Raw genomic sequence first — 13,494 nt, 5'->3', positions numbered from 1 at the left:
AGATAAACTTAAATTTTGATGGGTCATTTAATAAATTCGATTCATTAGATCAAAAGTTATGCTCAATCGAATAAAAAAGTTACTTTCAGAAAGTGCCCGAAACGTTAAAAATCGAACTATCAAATTTTTATTTTAAAATTGGTAATCGCAAGAGGCTTTAAATGATTAAGACCATTTTTCAGTAACTAAACACATAAATTTTGAAACTGATGGAACGAAAGGGTTTAAAATTTTCATCAAAATCATTTCAATTTACTTTTAACAAATTTTCCTCAGATTTTTGGTTCTAGACTGGATAAAGTATATGTAAGGCTGGATGTACCTCGAAACCCATATGTGACTCCCCAAGCGATTTTAAGTACCTGAAAAGACCAGTCCAGACCGATCGGCCAAAAAGCGGTAGAAAAGCGGCTTTTTAGCGGCCTAGATTTTACTTTTACCGGTCCCGCCTCTTTTTTTATCGGCTATGGATCGGCCACTCTCGTTTCACTTTAAAGCGGCTTTCTAAGCGGCCTCTGTTTTTCGCGGCCGCGGCCAGCCGCAGCCGATCGCGCTAAAGTCCGGTAAAAAGACCGGTCAATGCGTTTGCCGGCAACGAAAGAAACAAAACAAACTTTTTGGAAGCTTCATTGACGAACAATCTCCAAAAGTTTTTCACCAGGGATTTACCACCTTTTTTGAGTTCTTCCTTTCTTTCTTTCTTGCTTTCATTCATAAGGATAAAATCAAAGACCTGAATTATGTTACCTTTTTTTAAATAAAATTAGACAACTATAATAAAAGGGCAGACCCAAAAAAAGAGCCTCTTTTTATATTATAAATCATTTATATTTCTGAGGTAAGACAGTTCCTTGCCTTTGCTTTGTGGTCTTCATTTTGTGCTCAATTTATTTTGTTTTTACTCTTTCGTTTTAACGAAAAGACTCCCTGCCCCAATACGACTTCCTCTAATTGTATTTTCCTCGTAAAAAAGACACCCCTGCCTCACTTTGACCTCATCTATAACTATTACGTCTCCTCTTTGACTAAGCACATGCCCCTGTCTCAATTTGACCTTCGTGACCTCCTCCAATTTTGATTTCTCTCGTAACAGAAAGGCACCCCTGTCTCTCTTTGACCTCCTTTATATTCTCGATATTTCGTGTGACCTTCGAAACTATAAGTTACCCCTACTTCAGTTTGACCCGGCTGTTTAACCCTCCTCTGTTTTACCAACTTTGTTCTTTATTTTATATACCATTTGCTCACAGCCTTCTTTCCTCCAAACCAAAACAATATAGAATAAGGATTAATTATCTTACCTTTGTTCTTTGTCTTTGACGAAAGTGCTAAGTCTACTCATCATAGTAAATTAATCTCACTTTGCAGCTAACAATAACTGGTTTTCTAAAAGCCCCACTGTATATAAACAAAAAAGATGAAACCCATCACTGCTTGCCTGCTCTTCGAAATTTTTTCTTCTTCCTTCTTTGTTTTGATTTAAAAAAAAGTCTAGTCACAACATTCTTTAAAACTTCGAATGTTTTTTGTCTTTATTCGAACGTTTTGAAGAGATTCGAATGTTATGATAAACATTCGAACGTCAATATTCTTGACATTCTCGACAGTCAATAAAAAGTAAAGACACCAGATAATAAAACTTTTTGCAGTCATACATAAAGCCGGCAAACGAAAACAGAATAAAAGCGGCCAGCAAAAACAGCAAACCGGTAACTAAGCCGCTAAGGCCGCTTAATAAGCCGCTTTCTCTAGCGGACTTTCATCGGCTTTTAATATGACCCAAACGGCCTAAGCGGGCAAAAAGCCGGTCATGGACCGGTAAAAGAAAGTACGGTCTTTGGGCCCGAACGGCTTTTCATGTACTTAAAATCGCTGATGTATTTTTATGAATTTTACCAGATTTTTTGGCTTTTTTCGACGAATTTTCTACCTTTTATTGAAATTCAATCTTCCTTTATATAACAAACGGTCATTTAGACAGCTAATTATCATTTTTAATGACTGAAACGAAAATACTGATGCATTATGTTAATAATTTTTTGTTTCATTTGATAGGTCGATTTTTAACGTTTGTGAGCACTTTCAGAAAGTAACTTTTTTATTCAATAGAGCATAACTCTCGATCTAATGAACCGAATTTAATAAATGACCCATCAAAATTTAAGTTTATCTTTCTTCTTTCCAATGGAATAGGAATGGTTCTTTTAAAATTTTTAGATTTCGGGAAAATTAGTTTTAAAGAGAGAAACTTTTTTGTGGCGCACCCGGTATTAGAAATTTGTTCTTACCATTTTTTGTTTAAAAATGCTGTGTAAGAAAATGATAACAAATACCTCAATGATATCATTTCAGAGCACATGTAAATTGTTGTTCCGAATGACAAAGACTTCCCATCTTACTAGAACCTCGGAATATCATCAGTATTACAGTAATAGCGAAATTATTTAAAAAAAATTCACCTCTTTCAAAGATCTTTCAATATTCAAAAACAGTTCCACATTTCTGTCCACTCTGGCTGGAGATTGAAAGTCGAACCTTCTCCTTTTGGAAAGAAGTAATAAACAATGTATGGTTTATGTGTAGTTATCACATGGTGGCTGCAAAATAAATAAAAACCCTGAATTTAAAAAATCACACCATCCTTGGTCAACTTTGTATTTGAATGCACTCGATAGAATTTGACACAATCCTCCACCAGAAGTGAAGTCTAGAAATATTTTCATCTAAAAAAAATACAGGTGATACAACACATAATTAATTGATATTGCAGTGAAAATTCCAAGCTTTTTTGTGGCCGTTATACGGCCAAAAGAATCAATTTTGAATTGAGTTTTAAAACTCAATATTTGGAGAATTTTTATTGTGTCAAAAAATGTCAACAAATGTCAAAAAGATAGAGATAGTGAGCAAAATGAAAATGTATTCTCTCTATGATGATTGAAAATAGATTCAATTCAATAGATTCATTTTCATTTTTGCAAATACAATGCTATACATTTAAAATAAACCCTTCAAAAGTGGCCTGGTTTTTAAATTTTTTTTAACACCTGTAGAGCGTATTGACCACCCACAATGGTTACTCTGAAGGCCAAAACTCGATTTCTAACTCAAAAAATTACCAGTGACCAAAGTGCTTCAAATTTTGCCTTTATTGATAAGTATGGGCTTTAAATTGCTCTTTAAAAACTTTTTGTTTCTGTGATAGCTACTAAAGGAAAAAATGTAACTAAGTCACTTGGCATGAATATGAAAATTGGAAAAGAACGACATTTCAGAAAGATTTCAACTTTACGTAATATAATTGATTCTACTGCGATCAAGAAATGGTCTCACACTCTATTTTCATATGATAAAAACACATTTTTGGTATTAATAAAAAACTGTAAATCCAACTTTAGTTTAAAAGTTTTACTCACAGGAACTCTTGTAAGTGGAGGCTTTGCAACACTTTTTCCAAATGAATCCTAAAAATATAAATGTAAGGTAATTATATAATATATATGGCTCTGGTTACCCATCGAGCACTCTGACATCATTGATTCGTCTAACCTTGGTTAAATGAAAGGTAAAAAGATAAATGATTTAACAGTTCAGAGACAAACTCATTTGGTTAACAAAAGATATTGTTATTATTAGTACCTCTTGAAATTGAATAAGTTGCTTGACCAAATCAGAAATCGATTTTGAGCTTGGTGAATCAGATTGAACAAACTAAAAGAACAAAATCAAAACAGATATATACTAAAACAATTTGTATTTTTGGCTTGATACAATTGAAATTCTGACATGCTTAAAATAAACATCATCTTCAAACGTGATGCAAACAAAGTTGATGCAAGCTTTGTGTGATAAGCTGTGATAAGTCCCCCCTTCTGTCAGCCAGAGAAATCATCTTATGCATGCTTGACTCCAAAAGCTGTAAGCCTGTGCCCAAGTAAACGTGGGAAGGAAAGTACTTGTCACAGTTTGTCACATGATAGCCTTCTTGATAAACTACTGATGTCTAAACTTTTCACTATATCTAAAGAATTAGTAAACCTTTTTAAGAGTTCTCTACTCTCACATAGTTCTAGAATAATTCTAAACCCTGAAAAGACCAAGACAATTGAGATATTATTAAATCTTTAAATCAAAATTAAAGATGAAAATTCACAAAGAAAAATGAAACCTTAACCTTAAGCAAAGAAATCGCCTTAAGCACACTTTTTCCAAGAGAAATAGACAAGTGGAAAAACTATTAGATATTTGAGTTCCTCAAATATTGTAGAATCTTTTAGTGTACTCAAGTGGCAAAAGAAAAAAAATAATAAACCTTTAAATCAACCAAATTCTTTCCAGAATCCATACAATGTATAAGAATGCAAAGATTCTACCAAGGGATTATATTATATTATAAGTTGGGACTTCGTGAAGCTAACCTTGCTTTTAGGGACAATGTATTTGGTTTTTCTTTTAAGCACATAAGGTAGAGGAAGACCTGCTAGATAGAAAGGAAAAATTAGGGGAACAATTTTATCAAAAATTATTGGCAAAAAAAGTCACCTTTTTAGGCTGTTTTAGGTGAAAATTATGGTTTTTCTTGTGTAACTTTTTATTCTGGTTTGACATCCCGTAGTCAAGAACATCAAAAACATATGGGAATGTTTAAACACATGGGCAGGATAAGTTTCCACAAAGCAACAGCAGGAACAAAAGTTGGCTTTGGCCGAAAATGACAGAAATTTGACCTTTTTTATATTTCTTTTGGTAAAAGTCTATGGTACTGTAATTTTGTTTGGCTATATGAAAAGCTTATGGATTTCTTGTCAAGACAGGGGGGCAAGCAGTTAGTACAGAACACTATGTGTACTAACTGATTTTTTGGAAAAATCTGTACCCCACCACCACCCCCTGTCACTTAGTACACCGTGTACTAACTGTTTTTGACCTTGCTTAATATATATACCACCCCCAAAAATAAGGATATGTCTCTCTACGGTGCATTCCAGGTGAATTTCACACTCCAGAGAGGTTTTATGAGGTGCGTTTTTACCTGTTTTTACCACTAACTACTTTCAAACAAATGAAAATATAACAAATAATGGAGGTCAATGATAAGAATGAGTACGAATTTACAAGGACTAGCTGGGACTAGGAAATTTTTGAGTATCTTTTTTATCCTTTTTCATGGTTCCGACTGGGGTTCTAGGCCCCCCGCCAAATTTAGGTCCCCCCTGAAAGCAAAGTTCCCCCAGCTTGATAAAAGTCTTTATAATCTGTTTTTCCCGATTATGGATCGGATGATCGGATTACCAAAACAAAATAAAAAACGTTCGAAAGTTCGAAATTTTCAAATTCGAATGTTCTTTTTTACCTTTGTTAACTGAATTTGAATGTTTTATTTTGAATTATTTCTAAGAAGAGTTCTAAGAGTTCCTGGAAGTGTGATGTCATGTGTCAAGCTGTTAATAGGTATTCCTGACTGTCCTAGAAAGAAGATCCTTAAAAAAGATAGAATTTGCAAAATATACACCACCCCTTTTAGCAGTTAATACACAGATGTACTTACTGCATTTCGCAAATTTGAAAAATGGACCCACCACGGTACTAAGTGTCATGTGTGTCGTGTCCTAACTGCTTGCCCCAGCTTGCCCCCCCCCTGGTCAAGATACTTTTTATTGAGATTGACAGTTTTATCCAACAAAGAAATATGAAAAAATCTTGACAGGTTATTCTGTCATTTTTGTGTCATTTTGGTCAGCTGAATGAATTGAAATTTAACAGAATATAATGTAAAAATTATAATGTAAATTGTAACAGAATTAAAGTTTCTAAGTAAAATCATATTATCACCCAAAAAAGTGCCTTTTTTACCCGTATCTTTTTAACAAATAGTCCCGGCTTTAGGCCTCCTTTAGTAAACCTTCCTATACCTTTTGTCCTTCAAAAAAACCAAAAACATTGGCCTTAATCATTTGCTTTCAGTTCCTGTAGCCAGTAGTGTTACCCCCTGTATACATCTTATTTCTACTTAATTTGAGCGGGTTTTTTAGAGATTCACGCACACAGTCACGCACTCAAATCCCATGTCTTCACATGACTCAAATCCTGTGTCTTATAGACCTTTTTGCCTTTCCATCTGACATATTGAATTGTATGCAAAAAATATGGTGGCCAAATTGCTTCTCTTCTCATATTTCCTCATCTCTTAGAACAAGCACTTCAAAAAGCCACAACATTAGACATAAACTCAAGCTGAAAAATTACCAGCCGAAAGGTATAAAAATAATCCTTATTCTGCTGACGGTAAATTATTCTCCTGGGAATAGAACCACCAAATGATCAAATCAAAACATTGATCTAAACCCCTCTGATTTTCAGCGTCTTTTACTAACGTTTTGGGCTTGACCTTGTATATCAAAATGGGGGTTTTAATATTTTCTTGTAGGGGAAAGAATGTTTTACGTTATAATTACTGCTTTCAGTTTGCATGTTTTGAAAGTTTGATGTGTGCACTCCGTCTTAGTTGAATTTTTTGATACAGTGAAAACAGAATATGCCATGTCTTTAAAGAACAGATTTATAAAAGGCTTTTGTTGTTCTTAAATAAATTTGTTTGGGCAATCAGCTTAATAATAAATATGTAACTTAGAAGCTTCATTTTGTAATAATATTTTATTTTATTTAATATTTAAAACGTTTCGGTCTTCATCCAAAGACCATCATCAGTTAAAAAACAAGTAAGAAAGTTATGTACACATATTTATATCAGAGTCGCTACAAGTAGAATAAAAAAGAATGTTAATGCGCTTTTACGTACAATAATAAACGCACGTTTTTCTTCTCATTCTACTTGTAATTGTAGGATAATAAAAGTAATAAAATTGTCAATAAATGTGTTAAAATATGTTACAATAATTAAAAAGCTATTAGTTAAAAAGTTTCAAGGGAACAGACATATCTTGCACATTTAATACAGGTTTCTTTTGTCTAATATATAATGCTTCCGAAACCTTTCTTTTGTAGTAGTTTTTGTAATTACTATTAAGTATTTTTACATTGTCTAACGTAATTTCACCATGCCCATATTGTTACGTGTGTTTGGTAACGTGGGAATTATTATCCTTTCCAGAATGTTCTAATGTTCTTTCTTCTAATCGTCTACCACTTTCTCCAATATATCGCGCGTCACATTCACTACATTCAACTTCATAAACAACGTTATGTTTATATTTCTTCAATGTACGATCTTTGATGTTGAAGGCGCTGCTGAGTCGTTTTGCTTTGTAATGAATTCTTGCTTTCACGTTTGGCTGGATGTTTTTGAGGTGTTGATTGATTTCTTTAGCTATTAATTCGCCTTTTTCACCTGCATAGGGAAGGGTCAACTGAACGAGTTTAATTTCTTCCTGTGGTTGAATTACATCATCGGGAGGTTGTTCACGTTGTTGTTCTTTTCGTTTTTCTTCCATCTGGACTTCTTTCATTATGCGTTTGACTACTGCTACCGGAAAATCGTTTATTTGCGTAAAGGTGGTTTCCAGATGATCCAGCTCCATTTGAAGAAAGTAATCTTGGTTACATATTTTATATGCACGCTTTACTAGACATCTCAAGGTACTCTTTTTCCAAATTTCGGGTGCAAAAGAGTTCCAATTGATGTACAGATTTGAGTTGGTAGATTTTCTGAAAACTGCAGTGTCAATGGAAGATTCTCGTTTCACTAGCAACACGTCAAGAAAAGATATCATATTGTTACTTTCGTTTTCATATGTGAATTTTATGTTCTGGTGAAAGTTATTGATGACAGACAGTACAAATTCACAAGAGCCATTTTTGACAAAACACAATGTATCATCTACGTATCTCCGCCAGAAGGACAAATGTTCTTTTAACATTGGTACTAAACTGTTTTCTAATTCGGTCATGAAGATTCCTGCTAATACTGGTCCAAGTGGAGAACCCATTGCTACTCCATCTACTTGTTTATACAGCTGGTCATTAAACGAGAAATGGACGTTCTTTGTACATAGTAATAATAAAGTTTTCATATCTTTTTTCGGTATGTTGGTATCAATTTCTTTTTCATCGTAAATTCGTCTAAGCATAATGTCTATCGTGTATTCAAGTGGAACGTTTGTAAACAAGCTTGTTACATCAAATGATACAATTCTATGGTTCGATGGTACAGACTTTCCTTTCAAAGTTTCTAGTAGATGATCAGTCCATGAAATTGAATACTCTGACTTATTTAGAGGTGACAACAGTTTTGCAAGAAATTTTGCTAAATCATAAGTAGCAGTGTTTATGTTTGATATGATCGGTCTTAACGGAAGTTGTTCGACTCCTTTTGTTGTTCTGTAAATATTTTTGTAGTAAGAAATTCCATTTTTTATTGTTCTAATTATTACAATATTTCTTAAGATGCTTTGTTCTCTTTTCCATCTTTGTGTAAACTTACACTATGACCCTTTATTGATTTTTTATTTTTCAATGGATAAAACTAACCATTGGAAGAAAATTGAACAATGGAAACAACATTGATTTTCTTTAATTATAAAAAAATTACAATGCATGCAAATTACAGGCCTTTGAACACATCCTTTTCTGAAACCACTTTCTAAGTTCTGCTATACAATGATTGTCACCCTTTCACAAATTTTGAAACCTCAAAATTGATTTGTTACAAAATTATCCACTTTTTGCCGAGTTTGGCCATTTTTCAAATGTCGTTCTCTTTTTCATCTTTATGTAAACTTGCATATGTTTTGCACATTTTCCAACTACAGTAGAGTACCCTGCCTAGTTGGCAACCGAAATTTGTTTTATTCAAATTTTTCACTTACTTTTCACTTTTTTAAAAATACTTTTCGACCAATGGTTAGACAACTTTTAACATGCTCTTCGTGTCTGTTTTGATATTTTATTTGAGGCAATCTTCTTAGAATAAAAAACTTTTGAAGCGAGCGGCACTAGTGCCCAGTTCCCGACCAATGTACCAGTCTGCGACCGATCGCTAAAAAGAGAAAATCAGTGCTCTACTTGCAGGTTAGGTCATATGAATTGATCAGGATGATAAAAAAACTCATAAGCTTTCCTGTATTTAATTTCTTTGCACTCGTCCTTTTGTTTTAAAATAGCTCACTTACATTTCCCTTTGGCATGTTTTTTTAGAATTTTTCTTAAAGTTGCCATTTTTTTCTAAAGTTTGTTTTTGTTTTGTTTTGAAAGTGGCGGTCTATGGATAGTCTTCATTTGATAAAAACGCGGGAATTTTTTATGTCTACCCGGAGATTCAATATACCGGTTTCCTTTGTTATTTCAATCCGGAGCTAGAAACTTGGCATTGGAGTTGTCAAGTTAAAGACCCTTGAATGTTTTGATCGCAATGTAAAGTCTTCTTTTTTTCTCAGCATCTGGAATGTTTTGATCACAATGTAGAGTCTTCTTTTTCTTACTTTCTAATTTGTCGGTCGCAGACTGGACGTCTAATTTCGAAACTGATTGCATCAACTTTTTTATCAATATTTCAGACGAAAGAAACCCTATTGAGCTGATTTTTATAGAAATGCTTTCTAACATACTCATTGTTTTGGACAAGTATTTTTTGGAGTGGAAGTTTATGCGTTTTTTCTTATGAAGCTTTTTTGTCCACAGGTAGCCATTTTTTATTTTTTTCGAAAAAATCTGGCTTTTTCGTGTGCAAAGTTGGATCTTTCGGATTTCTACTCATTTTTTTCATAGTGTCCTCCAGGGTTTGTTCCCCCCATCAAATTCTTGATTTTTTTAAATCACACCCTCTTTTTTTTCCCCCTATGACTTTTCGTTTTATTAGTTTTCCCCCTCCTTTTTGCTTTCCCCCCAGAAAATTCTGAAAATATCAGTCCCCCCATATACCCGTATAAATTTCTCAAATTTCAACCTGACACAAACGTAAAATTTTGCTGCAAAAGGAATACTAGACAAAATAGAAAGAAGATAGGTTAATTTTTCAATCATGATCTAATCACATGATATCATGTGGACTGACTTGGTTGCTGAGATAAAGTTGAAGTGATTTCACACTTCCCCCACCAAATTTGCTAACTATCAATGTTTTCCCCCCTACTTTTTTCCCCCCTTTACTATTCAAATTTTCATTTCCCCCCCTCACCCATTCAAAGCTGGAAAATTGGTCCCCCCGCCCTTTATAAAGGGGGGGAGGACACTATGTAATTTCTAGAATCTTTTTTACACAGTACGGGAAATAGGTCAAGGCAGATAACTACCAAAAGAAATTCTCCAGAGGTTTGTTTTTGTACTGTGAGATTGGATAACTTGCATCAGTGGAGGCTAACAAGCATATACCCCAATTCACAGACTTGTCTGGTCATGGTTTTCTCACCTTGTATATGAAAATCAAATTAAAAAAAAACATGTAATTAATTGAGGAAAGATTATTATAATTACCATAAATTGAGTTTTCCAAATGACCTCACTCTTACACGCTTCATTACTGACATCTTGTTATTTAGAATTTTCAAAAGACTGATTCACAATTACCTCATTAGTCCAAAACATGATTGGTTGATAGATATGAGCCTAGTTTCTCCATCAACTCGGTAAAATATTCACCACCCTTCAGCCACTCTGGAGAGAAAGGGGCAGCAAAAACCGATAAGGTATTTTACGACGAAATGCAGTGGCGTAATAATATGGCCGGTTTAGAATGGGCTGGAAAGGTAATCACCAATATTCCTTTCATTCTTTTAAGTACGCATCCTTATGGAAACTACCCCATTTTGACATTTTTTTAAAACAAGTTGCGAAAATGGGTTAGAGTGTGCAGAAGAGAGCAGGATAAAGAAATTTACAATCACACTCTACGACAGTTCTATCAATATGACCAAAACATTTTGTTCAGCCATCCTCACTCTAAGAGCACAAGTGTTTCAACCGGTATTCCAACGAAGCCATATTTTGGTTTGTACAGAAATTTTGCCCGCTCAAATCTAAACAACGAAATGATCAATCTCACTAAAGCAAAACATTGCAGCCACGGCATTTCTCCGGATAAAAATTCTGGTCACGTGATGATCCGTGATTTTAGACCAATGAAAACGCTTCATTTCCCCGGATTAAAGTTGTGTCTGCACTAACACGCGGGAAATGGCTAGAAAAAGAGAGAAAAAACCGGGGGTCAAATTAAATTTTTCTCCCTTCTTGCGGCAAACATAAAAGACTAAAAAAGAAGACTAATAAAAGAAGAGGCCATTTATTTAAGAAAGTGATATTTTAAGTAAGAAGTTCATTAACAATTTTATTTTGAAGTTTGTGCTAGATGATAATCTCATTTTCTTAACTTATGGACCCATTTGGAAGTCTTTGTAATACAGATCATTTGGCAGTGTAGTTGCAGCCTATACAAGAATTGGAATCTAAAGTCTGAAGTCGTAACTCCTTGCCAGGGACCCGCAGAGAAATTTTTAGTTGGCAGACACTGACTTTAGGTTGTTTTGGAAATTGATTTATTTTGAAATGTAATCTTCACTTTAGATGAATACTTTTATTTATTTAGATTCATGAAAGGTTCAAGGTTTGTTGACTTTTTATTTCAAATTATTTCATTGATTTATTGAGCTGCAATAGCTGATTGAAAAACGAAGATTTTTGATAGTTATCAGCGTGGGCTTGGCCAGTCAGGCAACGAGCCACGGCATGGCCCGAACATGTTCGGGCGTGTTCGGACCATGCTCAGGCCACAAAAAAGTATTATTGAATCGGCCTGAACATTTTTTTCGGACCATGTTCGGGCCATGTATTTAAAGGAACATCATAGGAATAGTAGAATTTAATTTAATTTACCTTTCATGGTTTATCATCATCCATTGTTAAATATTTTCATTAAACAAATTCAAAGTTCCAAATACCAGTTTGATTCACAAAGTTGTATAACAGTACAAAAAACGATCCAGAAAAATCCTGCTTCGAATAGGAGAAGACCACGAGAAAAGGGAACAGGATAAAGAATAAAAAGAAGACCATATTATGTAAGATTCAAATCATTCTTTTTAATAATTTTCCTAACTTAATTGGAAAATAGATGATTAACTTTTATATTTGAACAATATATATTTGAATAAAGATGAAGATTTTTAAATTTGTTTGCTAAAATAAGGAATTTAAAATATAAATATTGGGTCCTGAAATTACACGCGCGATCGTAGCAAGTTTTCGAATATCTGGCCCGAACATGGTCCGAAACTGTGCGGGCCCGCGGGGGCATTTTTAAAAAGTATTAATCAAGAGGCCCGAACATGTTCGGGCCATGCCGTGGGTCGTGTCAGGCACATCCTGGCAAATGAACGGGGTGAGCATTTGCATGGGGTATTCGTCACCCAGTGTAAATGAGATAGGGCGTCTCAGGCTTAAAGCGTGTAAATGAATAAAAATGAACTTCAAACTGAAAATGGGAAAAAAGGAAGAAAACTGGGAACTTTATTTTTTCATTAAAAGTTTCTTCAATCTTCGAAGACAAAAAATAATTGACCCATGGAAAAAAATTTCATCCATGCAGTTCTTTGAAATGAAGCAAAATATTTCCAACCCGTGGGGTATTCAGTGCTATTACATCACTTTTGTTTTCGACCCGTTTCGAAAAATACCCCGTTCATTTGCCAGGATGTGCCTGACTGTTGGCCGTCATTTTGAATTTTGATTTCTTTCTCCTGTACTCGGCAATTTAGAGGTTGTTTGTACTACGCGATGTGGCTTACGCGTAACACTTGTGAGAGAGGCCATCTTGAAGTGAAGGTGGTTGAACAAAATATTTTTGGCATATTGATGGAACTGTTTGAAACTTGTGACATGTTGTTGTGGGAAAAGAAAAGTGATTCTGATCAAAGGTACGTTTTTTTATTGTCAAGTAATTTTGTCATAATGTTTCCATGTTAACACTTTGAAGAGAAGTAATACTGCTCTAGTTGGTCTGTGAATTGGGGTATATGCATGTTAGCCTCCACTGATGCAAGTTACCCAATCTCACGGTATGACTTTTCTGGGTTTAAAGAAGTTTGGTTGCAAACTAGACCGGTCGCCAACTGCTAACTGGGCAGGGGGACTCTAAATCCAACCATGGCTTTTTTTGTTACTGTATATTTTTGCATACAATTCAAAGATAGATGGCAGATGGAAAGGCGAAAGAACAAATTTTACAGAATTCAAAAAATCTATTATTTCTGGAGATGTATTGAAAAGTTGAGACGTCGGTAGTTTGCGTTTTTCCAAACCAAACAGAACAAAAGTGTCCTTCCTGAGCTAGCCATTCCGGGTTTGCTTGTTTTTTATTTGACGCTTATCAAAATCCAGGCCATTTTTCATACCCTTTAAGCGTCCGGTTATCGGACGCTGCCCCTTTTGAAATTACTAAAATATTTGTAAAAACAGCCTTTTTAGTGGAAAAACACTGGAAAAAGTGCCCTTTTTGGCCACCAACGGACCCTGCCTTGTCTTTCTAAAATATGGCCTGAAATCTTC

The 13,494-nt window shown here is 34.5% G+C and overlaps 1 protein-coding gene across 1 annotated transcript in view; it reads right to left on the bottom strand.

Annotated features, from left to right (window-relative positions):
- Nucleotides 1-13,494, bottom strand: part of LOC136812301 (SWI/SNF complex subunit SMARCC1-like) — a 30,682-nt gene that overhangs the window by 11,122 nt on the left and 6,066 nt on the right. The window contains exons 2-5 of the mRNA XM_067068798.1: nt 3,640-3,711; nt 3,417-3,464; nt 2,638-2,723; nt 2,460-2,541 (exon numbers count right to left, since the gene is read on the bottom strand). Coding sequence (XP_066924899.1) covers nt 2,460-2,541; nt 2,638-2,723; nt 3,417-3,464; nt 3,640-3,711 — 288 coding nt within the window. The remainder of the gene's footprint in view (nt 1-2,459; nt 2,542-2,637; nt 2,724-3,416; nt 3,465-3,639; nt 3,712-13,494) is intronic.

The sequence above is a fragment of the Clytia hemisphaerica genome, unplaced genomic scaffold (genome assembly GCF_902728285.1).
Source record: "Clytia hemisphaerica strain Z4C2 unplaced genomic scaffold, Clytia hemisphaerica genome assembly, whole genome shotgun sequence".
Classification (NCBI taxonomy): Eukaryota; Metazoa; Cnidaria; class Hydrozoa; order Leptothecata; family Clytiidae; genus Clytia; species Clytia hemisphaerica.
This window is presented reverse-complemented; position numbering and strand designations above follow the sequence as displayed.